General features: G+C 35.7%; 1 protein-coding gene across 4 annotated transcripts in view; it reads right to left on the reverse strand.

Moving 5' to 3' along the window:
* Positions 1-3,904: 3,904 nt before the first annotated feature.
* TPP2 (tripeptidyl peptidase 2) overlaps positions 3,905-14,831 on the reverse strand; it is a 78,085-nt gene continuing 67,158 nt past the window's right edge. For 2 of the 4 annotated variants that reach the window (XR_014794439.1, XR_014794440.1), the window contains 6 exons: positions 13,603-13,754; positions 12,587-12,683; positions 11,483-11,624; positions 10,547-10,754; positions 7,899-8,018; positions 3,905-4,859 (listed from right to left, as the gene is read on the reverse strand). Coding sequence is in view for 2 of the 4 variants with exons in the window: in XM_084876975.1 (XP_084733101.1) it covers positions 4,770-4,859; positions 7,899-8,018; positions 10,547-10,754; positions 11,494-11,624; positions 12,587-12,683; positions 13,603-13,754 (798 nt within the window). In the remaining 2 variants the exon portion in view is untranslated. The remainder of the gene's footprint in view (positions 4,860-7,898; positions 8,019-10,546; positions 10,755-11,482; positions 11,625-12,586; positions 12,684-13,602; positions 13,755-14,831) is intronic. The other 2 variants (XM_084876975.1, XM_084876974.1) reach the window with 1 other exon arrangement.

A 14,831-nucleotide genomic window follows, 5' to 3' on the forward strand; every position in this document is an offset into this window, starting at 1 on the left:
TTTTTACTCATTTTTGTATCTATAAGCACTTTTTAATTACTTATTGAATGACTAATGCTTTCATTATTCAATAAAGATTTGTTGTAGTGAACTATATGATATTCACAGAATTTCTAACCATTATGAGCAATCCTGATTTTATATTGCTATTTGGGACTTTCCCCCTGGTACATAATAAAAACCTAGTTCACAGTGCCTAGATAGCTTGAAGAATGTCTCAATCAATATAGATTTTTTAAAACTTCGATTTTTTTTCTGAGTGCTTTCCTGTAGTGTCCTATTACTGTTAGTAATGTGACTTCTCTGGTGTTCATTATTTTTTACTTAATCTGTGATTTTTAAAAATAAATTTAGCTTAACATTTATTTTTTTAATAACCTAATTTTTTATTGTTAATTGATTTTAGAGAGAGAAACATTGGTCAGTTGCCTCCTGCTCGTGCTCCAACCAGGGATCAAACCCACAACCTGGGTATGTGCCCTGACTTGGAATTGAATTCACCATCCTTTGGTGTACAGGACAGTACTCCAACTGACCACACCAGCCAGAGTTAGCATTTACTTTGAATTGTGCTTGAGATTGACATGAGAGATTTCTAGTGCAAAAGACAGAAGTGTTGCGTTTGTGCTGAAAATTAGGTAATTGTACTTTTATTAGACAAGGAAATTAACATATGAATGACAAAGTCCTGCAGGGGGATAACCTTTATCGCAGCATGAGAGTTACACAGAAGTTCCTTTAAAGTTTTTATAAGAGCTATTCAGTGGTATACTAATAAAGGTTTAGTGCCATAAGCTCTGAAAAATGTAAGGAACTAGAGTAAAGTGTTAAAACATTGAATCCCCTTTAAGGTAGTTACAGTAAATGAATTAGAGAATGCCTGCTATAGGCAAAGGATTGTTTTGCCAGTTGCATTATTTCATAGGAAAATTTTTTAAAATCACCGTGTAGGTAGGGAGTCAGAGAGGAGGGTATACTTTACCCTGAAATCCAAAGGAATTGCTGAAATTTTTTCTGAAAGTAATGAATGCCTACCATGTATTCTACAAAGATATTCTTTGCAAAAATAAACCCCAAGATAACAGTTAAACCTAGATTAAGCATGTGTCTACCTGGAGGCTATGGTCCAGCAGACTGAAAGACTGTAAACTCTGACATTTAAAATGTGCCTTTGATCTTACTGTCTTTCACATGGGACAGTAAGAGCCCCAAATATCTTCCTTGCACTCAAACTTAGGTGACCAAAGAGGCCTGAACACTTAACTGGTTTAAAGAGTAATATTTCTTTTCTCAACTCACCTTGAATAACTGAAGACTTAAGAATTATATCTTCAAAGGGAAAGTACTCTAAATCCAAGGTAGTGTTAACATTTTCATTAATAGTCCAGACTGTCGTCTACTTTGACTAAACTTTGAGAAAGAGTGAGCAGGACCTAAATCTGGCTCTGCCCCATCCTTCTGACAACAGGAAGTATCACAAGTAGCTACTTCTTGGAATCACTGGCCAGGGTGAAAAGGAAATTTGCTAGGAGACCAGGGCAAAATCTAACTCTGGTTTTCAGCATAACGGTAGGTTGTTGAAGAGGAACATTCCCAACAGACCCAGCCAGTAAAAAGAAATATAAAAGATGCTGTCCAACCGGTTTGGCTCAGTGGATAGAGCATTGGCCTGCAGACTGAATTGTCCCAGGTTTGATTCCGATCATGCTCATAAAGATTTGACATGGTTTCAGAAAATCTTTCACTTCCAGAAGAGATGCCCAGAAGGTAAGAAAAGTGGCTGATTTCCCTCTCTCCTATTTTCTCAGTATCACATACAGATAACAAAATTATGGAACTTTCATAGATGTTTAGGTTGCACTGACCAGCCTGTCAGGTGGACCCAGCCACTAATTGCACCTGCAGAACCATATTTTCTTCAAGTATATATCCAAAATTCTTCCATATTAAAAAAAAAAAAAAAAGGCAAATAAAAATCAAAACCTGAAGAATAAAGTCAGAAATTTGGGAGTCCTGAAATGTTTTGTGCAAAAATAAATCTTAAAGGATACTAGTGTATTTGACGTAACTCAGAAAGCAGTACTTCAAAATAAATATATAATCAGGAAGTTTCTAATCTTAAAATTCCATTAAAATTGGTTACTAAATTCTTGTGCTTAAAAGAAAAATGTCACTGCAATGGTGGACCATTTCATCAAAGCAGAAGCACCTCTGAAATTTCTCTCCATTAAAACCATGGGGAAACAGGAAAAAATTATCAAAAGCAACTTTTTCAGAATTCGTGAAATTAACCAAAGGCATGTAGCAGCCTGAGGCATGTTTGTGCAATTAAAATGGCTGAATCTCAGAGCAATGAGTGTATTTCGTGATGTTTTAAATTGCCCTACCCCCATTCCATCTCCAGCTCCATGTCAGTCCTGAGAAGTAGCAGCCTGGCAGACATTGGAGGGAGCCACATAGAGCTGGAAGCTCCTCCAAACTTCCATTTCCAGAAAATTGTCATTATTTACCTTATCTGGTTGTTTTCTAGAATACCCCAAGTGCAAAGCAGTCTTTATTAAACAGGTTTAGTCAGATTCTAGGAAGAATTTGGTTTACATGACTGGAAATGCAGTCCTATCTGAAGTCAGATCTCTCTTAGGCCCAGAGGCCTTTTCCAGTAGCTGTCCAGATAAATATAAGCTATTGTGTAATTTTGTGGCTGCCTTAAACGGTGGATAACATTTGGGGCTAATCAAAAAGCTTAAAAGGAAGTATGTTCATGGGGCTTTGAAAGCTCTGACCAACTCCTGAGCATCTAGAAGGGCACGCACACAGCAGAGCTGTACACATCCTTAGGAAAGCCTTGAGAAGGACCCAAGCTCTCACCTCTGGTTGACCCATACCTCTGTGCAAGCAGGTGGTACTTACCAGATATGGCAAAACCTAGGTAATAAAACTTATGCAGTAGTAGCTGCAACCCAAATGAAACAGGTTCTGTAATTGATAATCAATCAGCAGCATGACCTTAGTAAGTAACCAATCTTTTCTGAGCTTCTCAAATTTTTAAAAAAATGTATTTTATTGGTTTTTTTATAGAGAGGAAGGGAGAAGGAGAGCTAGAAACATCTATGAGAAACATCGACCAGCTGCCTCTTGCACACCCCCCTACTAGGGATGTGCCCGCAACCAATGCACATGCCCTTGACTGGATTCGAACCTGGGACCTTTCAGTCCACAGACCGATGCTTTATCCACTGAGCAAAACTGCTTTCGGTGCTTCTCAATTTTTTTATTGGACTGATGAACCTGTGTTTATGGGGAATCTGTATGTATGTGGGTGAAAGTGTTTGTGAGGGAACAGGCAGAGAGTTGGTCATTGATGGACTTCAGAATCTAGATGGTTTAGAAATTGTATGCAAAATGTTGGCATGCATATTTCTATTTTTTTCATACAAGTTCTAATGTATCAATCAAATAAAGGAATCAATTATAAAAAACCAGTTATGAACAATTAGACAAGATTAATGGTAGACTTTCTAATATGCAGTAGTAAATTCTAAGGAAATAAGATTTAAAAATCACACACACACACACACACACACACACACACACACACTAATACACGCGCGTGCGCGCACTCTCACGTAAACACACACACTTGGTATAAGTCATGAGAGGCTTTTAATATTGTCTATGTGTGTCTATTTTATGGAGAAAGGATGAGAGAAACAAGTATAATAGTCAGAAATATAAAATAAGTTAAACATACACAAAATCTAATCACAATAAGATTGGAAAAATTCAAATAATTGCAAGCCTATCAGAAACATTATAAAATAAATTACCTCAAGTTTTTTGTCTATGGATTTAATATTACTTTTGTTCTTATCCCAGATATTAATTATGAAAAATTAAGACCAACTTTAAGAAGCTTCAATATTCACATTTATTATTTATTAAAAAATTAAGGTATCAGTGTATATGGTGTACTGTGATCTTGGTTTTGCACATTTATTCACGTGGTTTACATTATTTCAACTTAAATAAACATACCATATGTGTGTCTTTACAATACCTGATAAAGATTTAGCTATCTGGCACTTATACATGTATTATTGGTTCATTCAGATGCTCTGCACATCAAGAGGATGTTAAAAATGATTGGCCTGAAATTACTCCAAGATGAAGATTTATAGAAGCAGTTCTGCTCCAGCAATTGCCACATTATTAATTTGTGCCCCTTTAAATTTCCCCCTTAATTGAATGAAAAGGTAAAAAAAAAAAAAAAAAAAAAAAGACAAACCAAAACAATATCTGAAAGAGAAATTCTGTTACTTTTTAGTCCAATAAATAATTTTAGCTACGCTTAATGTAGCTTTTTTAAGGCTTTCATACAATTGAGAAAAATTAAAAGTTGAAAATGTTAAAACCCTGTTCTTTTATAAAATAAAAAATAGAATTTTACAGTTTGCAGTTAAAAGTCACTGTTCAAAACTTATCACGCACGTAGTAGCTGCAACCCAAATGAAAGTCCTTGGTGCTGGAAGTCAGGGCACAGCCACTGCCAGCAATGTGAGGCATTAAGAACACACCATGATGTCAGAGGTCTAGATTTACATGTATTAAGCCACACGCCAGCAAAGTCTCTGATAAATACACATCATTTTAATAATCAATATTTGATAGCAGATGAAAACATGCATTAGACTAAAAATGCCACAAATTTGTTTTTATGTCCATCCACTATAAAATTTTCTTTTTTAAAATTTAAAGTCTTGGTTCTCAGTTTAGAATACACAATAATCAGGAGGATACATGATGGGGAGCCAGTTTTCAGTAAAAGATGCACAATGAGTCCATCCAAGTAACTTCATCAGCTATAACAAAACACAGTGATATATTATTAAAGAACAGATTTTCGAGTTCAATGTTTAAGGCAAATTCTGCATTAAAAATTTAGTAATAATGTATGTAGAACGTTCCTTCCATCCAACCTAGCATCTACTCACCCATCTACCTTTCTACAAACCACAGTTCCTTACTATCAATTATAAACTTTCCTACCAGCTAACCTACCCTAGTAATTATCATCATCCCAGCCAACCTCCCTTCTTTCTCTTTAACCTTTGTATTCCTTACCAATTAACTTACTTGCTCCCTTCCTACCAATGTAGTTTCCTTTCATTCATTCATTTTTTTTTTTTTTTTTTCCCAGAGTGCCCACTAGAAGACAAACTAGGCATTGGGAGAACAACACTGAACAAACTCACTTCCCATTTTTAGAAACTTATGTTCCATTCAGGAAAACCAAATAATAAAACAAGTTAATACACGAATAAATAAGTAAATTATATTCATAAATATCAGGTATACAGTAAAAATAAAACTATATAATACAGAGTGACTGGAAAGTTACATGGTCAAGAAAGAGATCTCTTAGGAGGTAACATGTAAGTTGAAACCTGAATGTACTGTGTCAATCTGAGGAAAAGCTTTATGCACAGCTGGAATAGTTAGGTTTCCTTGTGGACAGGGTATGGCCAAGCATTTTACCCAAGCAGAAAGGAGGCTAGTGTGGCAAAAAGCAGAGTGAATAGTGTGATCTGAGATCTGGCTAAAACGGAATGCAGAAGCCAGATTACACAAGGCCTTACAGGCCACAATGAGGAGTTTAGATTTAATTTTAAATGTAATGGAGATTCACCAGTAGGTGTCAAAGCCAGTATTTCTGGTTGCTAACTGAAAAACAGACAAGGAAGCAGAGTGGAGAGGAGACAAGTTACAAAACACCCCTAAAATCAATGTCTGGGTGGATCACTGGCTTCACAAATGTTTGCAGAGTATAGCCTACATGATGAGACTAGACTTACTAACAATTAATTACAGAAAGAGTTCTCTTAACCTATCCAGAGATCTGAAGGAGCTAATTTAAAATGTCATACAATTTAAACTGGTAAAGGTAGGTAAAAAGGGTCTAAGAGTAAAGATAATCTATAGTTTAGTAAAAAATTTCCATAGGAACTTACTGGTCAGTTTTACATCCAAAGAATACCTTAACCCTTTGCACTCCGAACCATTCTGGACATTGGCTACCAGCTACTCGACGCTAACGGCGGAAACGTGTGTTGAAATAACTCAATTCCCGGTAATCACTAATAAACTGCAATGTCCCCTGAGAGGGGACATCTGAGTGATATACTAGAATCCCAATGTCCCCTGAGAGGGGACAGCGGAGTGCAAAGGGTTAAATATAAAGAGCAGACCCTTGACCACATAACCAACATTCCCCAACCTCCCTTTATTCTTTAGGCATAAACCAATTATGTATCAAAAGACAAGGTCAGGATATCCTATATAATAAAAGGCTAATATGCTAAGTGTCTGGTCATCTGGATGTCCATTCAACCAATCAAAGTGTAATATACTAATGATATGCTAAGGCTGCTCAAACATTCGCTATGACATATGACTGACCACCAGGGGGCAGACACTCTGTCCGGTAGGTTAGCTTGCTGTCCTGGCAGATCGGGACTGAGCAAGACAGGCCAGACACACCCGGGAGCCCTCCTGTGGTCGCTCCCCAGCTGGCCAACCTCTCGTATCCCTCCCTGACCTCGTGGGGTCCCTCAGCCTGGCCTGCACCCTCTCAAAATCCAGGACCCCTCAGGGGATGTCAGAGAGCCAGTTTTGGCTCAATTCTACTCAACACAGGAGCTGCCCCTGATGGTTGGTGCAGTCCCACAGGGGGAGCACCCCTCAGCCAGAAGCCGGGCTCACGGCTGCCAAGTGCCGTGGTGGTAGCGAAAGCCTCTCCTGTCTCTGCAGCAGCGCTAAAGATGTCTAACTGTTGGACATCCCCCAAGGGCTCCTGACTGTGAGAGGGCATAGGCTGGGATGAGGGAACCCCCGCCCCGCCCGCGTGCATGAAGTTTGTGCACCGGGACTCGAGTAATAAATATCTGTGGAATTCATTAAGTTTTTACACTTGACAATTAACTTCTTAAAAAGGACAACCACAGAACTTCACTCATAGTACAATATGTGGTAAAATAACACAGTGGCTGCCCTGGCTGGTGTGGCTATTGGTTGGTGCGTTATCCCATACTTCGAAAGATCATGTGCTCGATTCCCAGTCAGGGCACACCCAGATTGTGGGTTTGACCATGGTCAAGGATATACAAAAGGCACCAAACAATTGCTCTCTCACATTGCTGTTTTTTTCCTCTCCCCTGCCCTTCCTCTCTCTCTCAAATCAATAAAAACATATCCTCAGGTGAAGATACAAAATTTAATAAGCCCCAGCCTGTGTTTTTCAATGATTAGAGCATTGGCCCACCAAAGGGTCATGGGTTCAATCCCAGCCCATTAGAGCATGAGAAGGCAACCAATCAACGTGTCTCTCTCACCTCCATGTTTTCTCTGTTCCTTCCTTCCTTTCTCTGGCTCCCCCCATTCCCTTCCACTCTCTCTAAAACTCAATGGAAAAAATTGAGTGTGGATTAATAAAAATAAAATAAAATAACCTAATGGCCTATCATCTCAAATGAAGAATAAAATCAAATATAAAACTAAAATATCAACCATTTTAGAATTAAGCCAATACATATTTAAAGAAATTACTTCCTTCATAAAGAAAAACTTTGTCTTCTACCTGTAAATACAAAAATGCATAATGCATTGTGTGTATATTAAAAACATTTAAAGCTAAATCAAGGTTTTCTGGACAGGAATAAAAATATTTTAAAATTTTAAATAGCCTTTGCCTTCCTTTTCATGTATTTATTTTATTGTTCAAATTACATTAATTAAATATTATTCATGATAAAGTCAGTACTGTTATATCACTACCATGAGGCTATCTTGTCACTATGCAGTATAGAAGTGACCCTTATGGTGACAACTGAAATATCACTTACTTGAATACAATTTTTCCAGTTTTCTTTTGTTGGTTTTTCTTCCGCAAGTTTAGTTGCAAATTTAAGGCCTCTCCCATACATTTTATTTACTAATGCATGCTTGTATGCAAATGTCAACACCTGTAATGTAAAGTAAGATAAAGCTTATCTAGGAAATATTTAATATTTTAAGGCATACAGCTTTAATAATGAAAAATTAAGGCTTTTATGGAAGTATAGCTTTTAAAGTAAACATGTTATATCAAGTAAATTTCAAAAAAAAATTTAAAAGAACAATTTTGCCCTGGCTGGTTTGGCTCAGTGGATAGAGTGCTGGCCTGTGGACTGAAGGGTCCTGGGTTTGATTCCTGTCTGGGGCACAAGTCTGGGTTGTGGCCTCGATCCCCAGTGGGATATGTTCAGGAGGCACCCAATCAGTGATTCTCTCTCATCAATGATGTTTCTACCTTTTTCTCCCCCTCTCGCTTTCTCTCTGAAATCAATGAAAATATATTTAAAAAATAATAATAAAAATAAAAAAAACCCAATATCTTCAAAAGAGGCGAGTATCCCACAGAACAGATCATTTATCTTAAGGAAGAAATTTTTTACAATAAATTCACTAGTTGTTGAAATCCATACCAAAATACCTCTGCATGAGAAAGCAGGGCTAACCTAAATGACTGCAAAAATGCAAATTATGACAGAAGTACAAAGTATAGTTATAAATTATCAAAATTATAAAAGAGGGTAAAAGAAAAGTATTAATTATATAAATTTTCCACTACATACCTTTAACTATCATATCTGTCAAATATACTTGTAAGCATTTATTTACTTCTTTGGTCTCTACTTTTAGAATGAGAACATTGTTAAATAAAGAAACCCTGTCGCATTTATTTGTATTCTAAAGCCAAGTAAGATGTTGTTTAACTCTGAATGTAAATAGCCAGGTAATAATAATGTATGGCCCCTAATACAGTAGTATTACAGAAAAAATAGAATTATTTTTAATAATTTTAAATGATGTTCATCAACTTTCTGTTGGACCCATAGCTTATTTGTCTTTTCCCAGTTTTCCCTGCAACGGGTCCTCCTGTGTACTCTATACTCATTCAAAAAAGCATATGGTAGGTAGTGTTATACACTATCCTCAATAGGTGAGAAACTTGAGACATCAGAATAAAGTTCACAAAGATAAAAGTAGAAGAAGCAGGATTCAAACTCAAGGGGTCAAATTTCAGATCCAAATTCTTTTTTTTAAATATATTTTTATTGATTTCAGAGAGGAAAGGAGAAAGATAGAAATGATGAGAGAGAATCATTGATTGGCTGCCTCCTGCATGCCCCACTGGGGATCGAGCCCACAACCTGGGCATGTGCCCTGACTAGGAATTGAACTATAACCTCCTGGTTCATAGGTTGGCACTCAACCACTGAGCTACGCTGGCTGAGCTCAGATGCAAATTCTTAACCGCTGGTAGAGTTTCCTCAATATAACTGAGTTCCTCCTACATATGCACTCCTGTGCTGTGGAGGGAAATCTGAAGCATACAGGAAGAATTTTTCCTCTTGCACAGTGTTTCCTAGAAATTACCATAGTTCATCTTAAAAATAAGCACCTATCTACTAAGACAAAACAATTTTTGTGTTAAGTAGAATTCCACTGATTTTATTTTTTTTTATCTCCAGAGAAAAGGTTGACAAAAAATTGTAGTTACATAATCTCTACTATAAGAGTTATAGTAGAGAGTAAAAAGGACTTAAGAACATTTTTATAACCCAAACCCAAACATTTATCAATGTTATTTGTACTATTTGTACTGGGTTTTAAAATTGATCGGCTATATATCAAGGTAATAACTATTTATGTTTCAGAGTTTGGAGAAAAATAATATCTAAATTAACCAGGATACCACTCCACTCCCCAATCCCTGACAAATTAGCACATAAATACAGGGTGTCCCAAAAAATGTATACACACTTTAATAGCTGATAGTTCAACTTTGAAAATGAAATGTATTTTAATAAGTACTGCCTTTATAGTTATACAAAGTGTATATGTACATTTTTGGGACACCCTATACCTGTGGGAAGGCATGAAGACACTTTCTAAAAGATATTTTTCATTTTAGCTTCATACATAACTAGCTAAATTAACCAAGAAAATACTATAATACTACATACATTCTCAAACTGTTTTCCAAACTGAATAGCCACTTTGCAGACAGATAAAATAACAGTAAAAATTGTTTTAAAACAGATATGAGCCGAAACCGGTTTGGCTCAGTGGATAGAGCATCGGTCTGCGGACTGAAAGGTCCCAGGTTCGATTCCGGTCAAGGGCATGTACATTGGTTGTGGGTATATCACCGGTGGGGGGTGTGCAGGAGGCAGCTGGTCGATATTTCTCTCTCATCTATGTTTCTAGCTCTCTCTCTCTCTCTCTCTCTTCCTCTCTGTAAAAAATCAATAAAATATATATATATATATAAAACCAGATATGACAAATAGGTAGTGCTAAACACATCTTCTTCAGAGCCAAGCTTAGACTCACATTTATTCTTTTCTTCTTCTGGCCAGTAACTGGGAAACAGTAACCAGTAAGCAAAGGGGCACAAGATAAATCTGTGACCAAAAACTGCACAAAAAAGAAGCAGAAAGGTTACCTTATTGTCAAAAAGATCAGTCCATTTTGTAGTTTCCCAAAAAGTTTCCGTTAGAGAATCCAAAGTACTTTCACCTTCTTCTTCTCTTCCTTCCGCATCATTTGAAACAGCCCCATCTTGATCCTGCGCTTGAAGAAGCAGGTCAGCCAGGGCACATCCTTTTCTACACAGGGCATCTACGAGGGTGGATTTTTGTTTGTCCATGTCACTGCACACCAAATCAAAATACATTTCACAGGATAAGTAAAATTTCTTTAAAAGTACAGCCTTATCTGAATTAAACTCATGCATTTTTGCTTAATATTTATAATGCAGAGATGTTAATAAGTAGCTATGTATATACATTTGTATTGTACATCAAATAAAATGTCTAATAAACATCCAATGAGCCACTATTTTTACACAGGATAAATGGGTTAGAACAGCTAGACTTGGTTGAAAGAATGCCATCAGAAAAAACAAATATAATGTTTACTCTGAATGTGCCAGGAACTCTTTTACCATTTTATACTCAAAACAATTCTATAAGTAAGATATTATTAATTACCCCCATTTTGCAAAGGGGAAAATTGAGACAAAAAGAGATTACGCTTGTTCAAGGTCCTACAAATTAGAGAGGCTGATCCAGGATTCTAAGCTACTTAAGTCTTTTCCTGGAATCCTTACTCTTAATAACTTAAGGTAAACTGCCTTGCTCCAGGGCAGGTATCTTTATCATCTTCTGATGTAACAAATCTCTACCAGGATTGCATCTAAGGGTAAAGAAAGCAAACAGCTTTTCTTCTGCTTCATCTTAAAATGATTAAAGATACTCTAAGGAGGAGTATCTAAATCTTGACAACTTATTAGTTATAAGGATATAATAAATACCAAGAAATATTCTCAATAATATCAATCCCTATTATTAAGAAATGAGATGCAAGAAAGATTATTTACTGGTTAGGTACTTTTTTATAGTAGCTGCATCGGGCCTGGGATCAGTCTTCATAGCAATATAAACTGCTAGGGCCGTTTGATCTATATGAGAAATAACAGCATTTGCAGCTTCAACAATTTCATTAAGTCTTTTCATTCGTTCCTGGAAAGGAAAAAAGGAATAAGGAAGAAAGAAGAAAAAAAAAAAAAAAAAAAAAAAGGATGTATCAATGAGTATATTGCAGCATTTTCATGTTTGCTGTCTAACCTCCAGTGTGAGGGGAATATAAAGTCCACGTGCAGCCCAGGGGGCTCTGTACTCCTACCGAGATATTTGTTACTGTCAGTATCTCTTCAAAAGCTGAACTTAGACAAGAACATACCTCATTTACACTCCCCACTGGCCTTAAATGTTAAGAGTAAGCAAAAGATAAATTTCATAAAAATGTAAAGTATTTTCATAAAGGCAACTCCTTTTCTGGATATCTTAAATATTTTAGAGATTGGCTATTTACTTCAGTCCCATGCCACCTGCCACATAAAAACAGGAGTAAAAAAAGCACTAGCTGATGAAACAAGTTTACGATTATTCATGGTGTTCTTAGCATTCTGCTTCTCTCCTGTTCGTCTTTTAGTCTCCTTTCAACACTTTCTAGTTCACTCTAAACCCTTGATAATTTTTAAATGATTATGGCTAGCTTATTCCTACTAGCATGATTACTAATGAGAGCTGGCCATGTTAAAAAAGTATGAAATTATACCTATTTCTTAAAAGCAAGAACTGTAAATAAACTTAATGCAAAGTAATGGGTGCTTCTTTTACTGAAGATACTAGTATTTGCAGCAGGTTAGGACCGCTGCCTTCTGTTCCTTGCCCTTTAGGTTAATGCCAGAAAAGAAATCCTTAGAGTATCTTAACTACTACTACTCCTAAACTTATAGTAATGGCCAGGTTCATTACTTAGTTTAAATGAAAACAGCCTAATGGAACAGTCACCTTGAGGAAACACATTTTCAGTCAGCAAGAATAGAAGATAAATGTAAGTTTGTCTTTTAATTCAAAACACAAACCTTTAATATTACAAACGAAATAAGATACTCATATTAAAAATGAACAGCCCCAACCTTTTCAGAATCCAACTGATGAAGTCGTGCAACATATAGAGGAAGATAATTAGGATATGTTTCTTTCAATTCATTAAAAATGTCGCTAGAATACAGCCTACATACAAAAGAAAGAAAAATCATTATTTCATTTCTTTTAGAAAGAAAATTTCCGTATTTCCTATTTTTGAACATTATTTTAAAGTTCCAATCAATAACATAAGGCTTCCATTTAAACAGTATGGAGGTTTCTCAAAAATTAAGAATAGAACTACCATATGATCTAGCAATTCCACTTCTTTGTATTTATCCAAAGAAAACAAAATCAAGCACATAAATACAGAGAACAGTTGGTATTTGCCAGAGGCAGAGGGTGGGAGTGGGAGAAATGGATAAACTTTTTTTTTCTTTAACTTAAACTGGAAAAAATTTGAGAAAAAAAAAAAAAAAAAGGCATTTTAAAGGACTATTAAATGACATAGAAAATAGTCATATAAAAGGGTAATTAGAAAACTAGGATACATCAATATCATTTATACTGCTACATGTATAAATAAGAGGTAAATAATACTAGCACATTGATTATCTTTGGAGAACGGGCAAAGTGATTTTTCTTTTTATTGCTGGGAGTATTATAGATGTCTCCCAACCCTCCCCCCTGCATCCCTCCCCCTGGCTGTCGCCCTGCCCCAGGCCTGCACTGCCTATACCCTTGGGGTTATGCATATATACATATAAATTCTTTGGTGAATCTCTTCCTGTCCCCCCTTCTCTGTTAGATCTGTCTGTTCCATGCTTTTATTTTCTTTTTCTACCTTCCAATAAAATTCTCTTCTAAGAGTACATCAAAATAAGAGACTAACATAAAAATTTAAAGATTCTTATCACAAGAGAATTCTATAATAAATATAATTATAAGAAAAATTAAAAGTACTCTGTAATCCTATCTACTGCTAACATTTTTTGAATATAGCATATACACATAATATTATTATAAAAGTAAACTCTTAGAGCATTAAAATCCATTAAAAACTTACTTTGTCATCCATTGAATTTTAAGATCTCGTAATGCTTCAGAAAACTCTTCTTTGAAATCTTTGTCTTTTTCTAAATCTTTTTCTTTATCTTTGCTGCCATTCTTAGTTTTTGTTGGTGGAGATATTAGATAGTAATGAACAGGGATTACATCCTATAAGTGTGAAAAGAGAGTTTTAAATTAACACGCATAATTTTACATATTTTAAAATCACATTTAAGAGCTAAATATTTCATAACAAGGAGTTGTACCACACTGTATCCTAGACTCTAATACAAGCATGTCAACCTCACAGCCCACGGGCCCCATGTGGCCCACAACACAAATACTTTTGTGGCCCAGCCAATAAAACAGTATGTAAGAAACATTTAAATAAAAATTTTATAACTTTAATTTTTAAAATATCCTATTATACATAATTATTAATAACAAACTATAATGTTTGCTAATGACTGATTACTATAATCATGTAGCAGTCATTTCCCTTAAGCGCCTTACACACAGGCGCACCATTTCTCCCCCCTAATTCTAGCAGCAAATATTTTAGAAGCTGCATTAGTCTTGGACTGACTTATTTGGTGTGTGCAACAGGAAATATTTCACTTCAACAAGAAAAATAGGTTTATTTGCATTACGATTATTAATCTGTGCAGTTATTCAGTGTCTGGTAAGTTAATGTTCAAGAAAGATATTAATTTTTATGAAAATGTTCTATTATTTTGTATTAACGATTAATAATTTACTTCAGCCCTTTGTATTCAGCATGTCTCTATCAAAATAAACCTATGTTTCTATGCAAATTGAAGCTTTTGTTTTTTGCAGCCCACATAAACTAAAACCCTGTTTATCTGGCCCGTGTTAGCCTTTGAGTTTGACATGCTTGCTCTACTGCATCGTAATACATAAGAAATTCCAATATGTGATCAAAGTAATTTTCTCCCCAACTTTAAAGTACCATGCTCCTATTATCTCCTTTAAGTAAGGGAGGTAGAAATAAATTTTTCTCTGTATGAATGTATTTGGTATTCTTGGTTTTACTTGACAGACTAATTATAAAAGTATACTGAGCCTTGCACATTTTATATCTGAGAAGGGGAGAAAATAAGTTAGAATAACAACAACAACAAAAGATCCTCCTTTTTCTGTAAGTAAATTTAAAGAAAAATACATTTCTGCATTCAGTGAACAGGACTTATGGAGCCCTGGGCCAGGGAATGCTCTGAGTGTTAA

Source organism: Pipistrellus hanaki, assembly GCF_964339955.1.
Source record: "Pipistrellus hanaki genome assembly, chromosome: 3".
Classification (NCBI taxonomy): domain Eukaryota; kingdom Metazoa; phylum Chordata; class Mammalia; order Chiroptera; family Vespertilionidae; genus Pipistrellus; species Pipistrellus hanaki.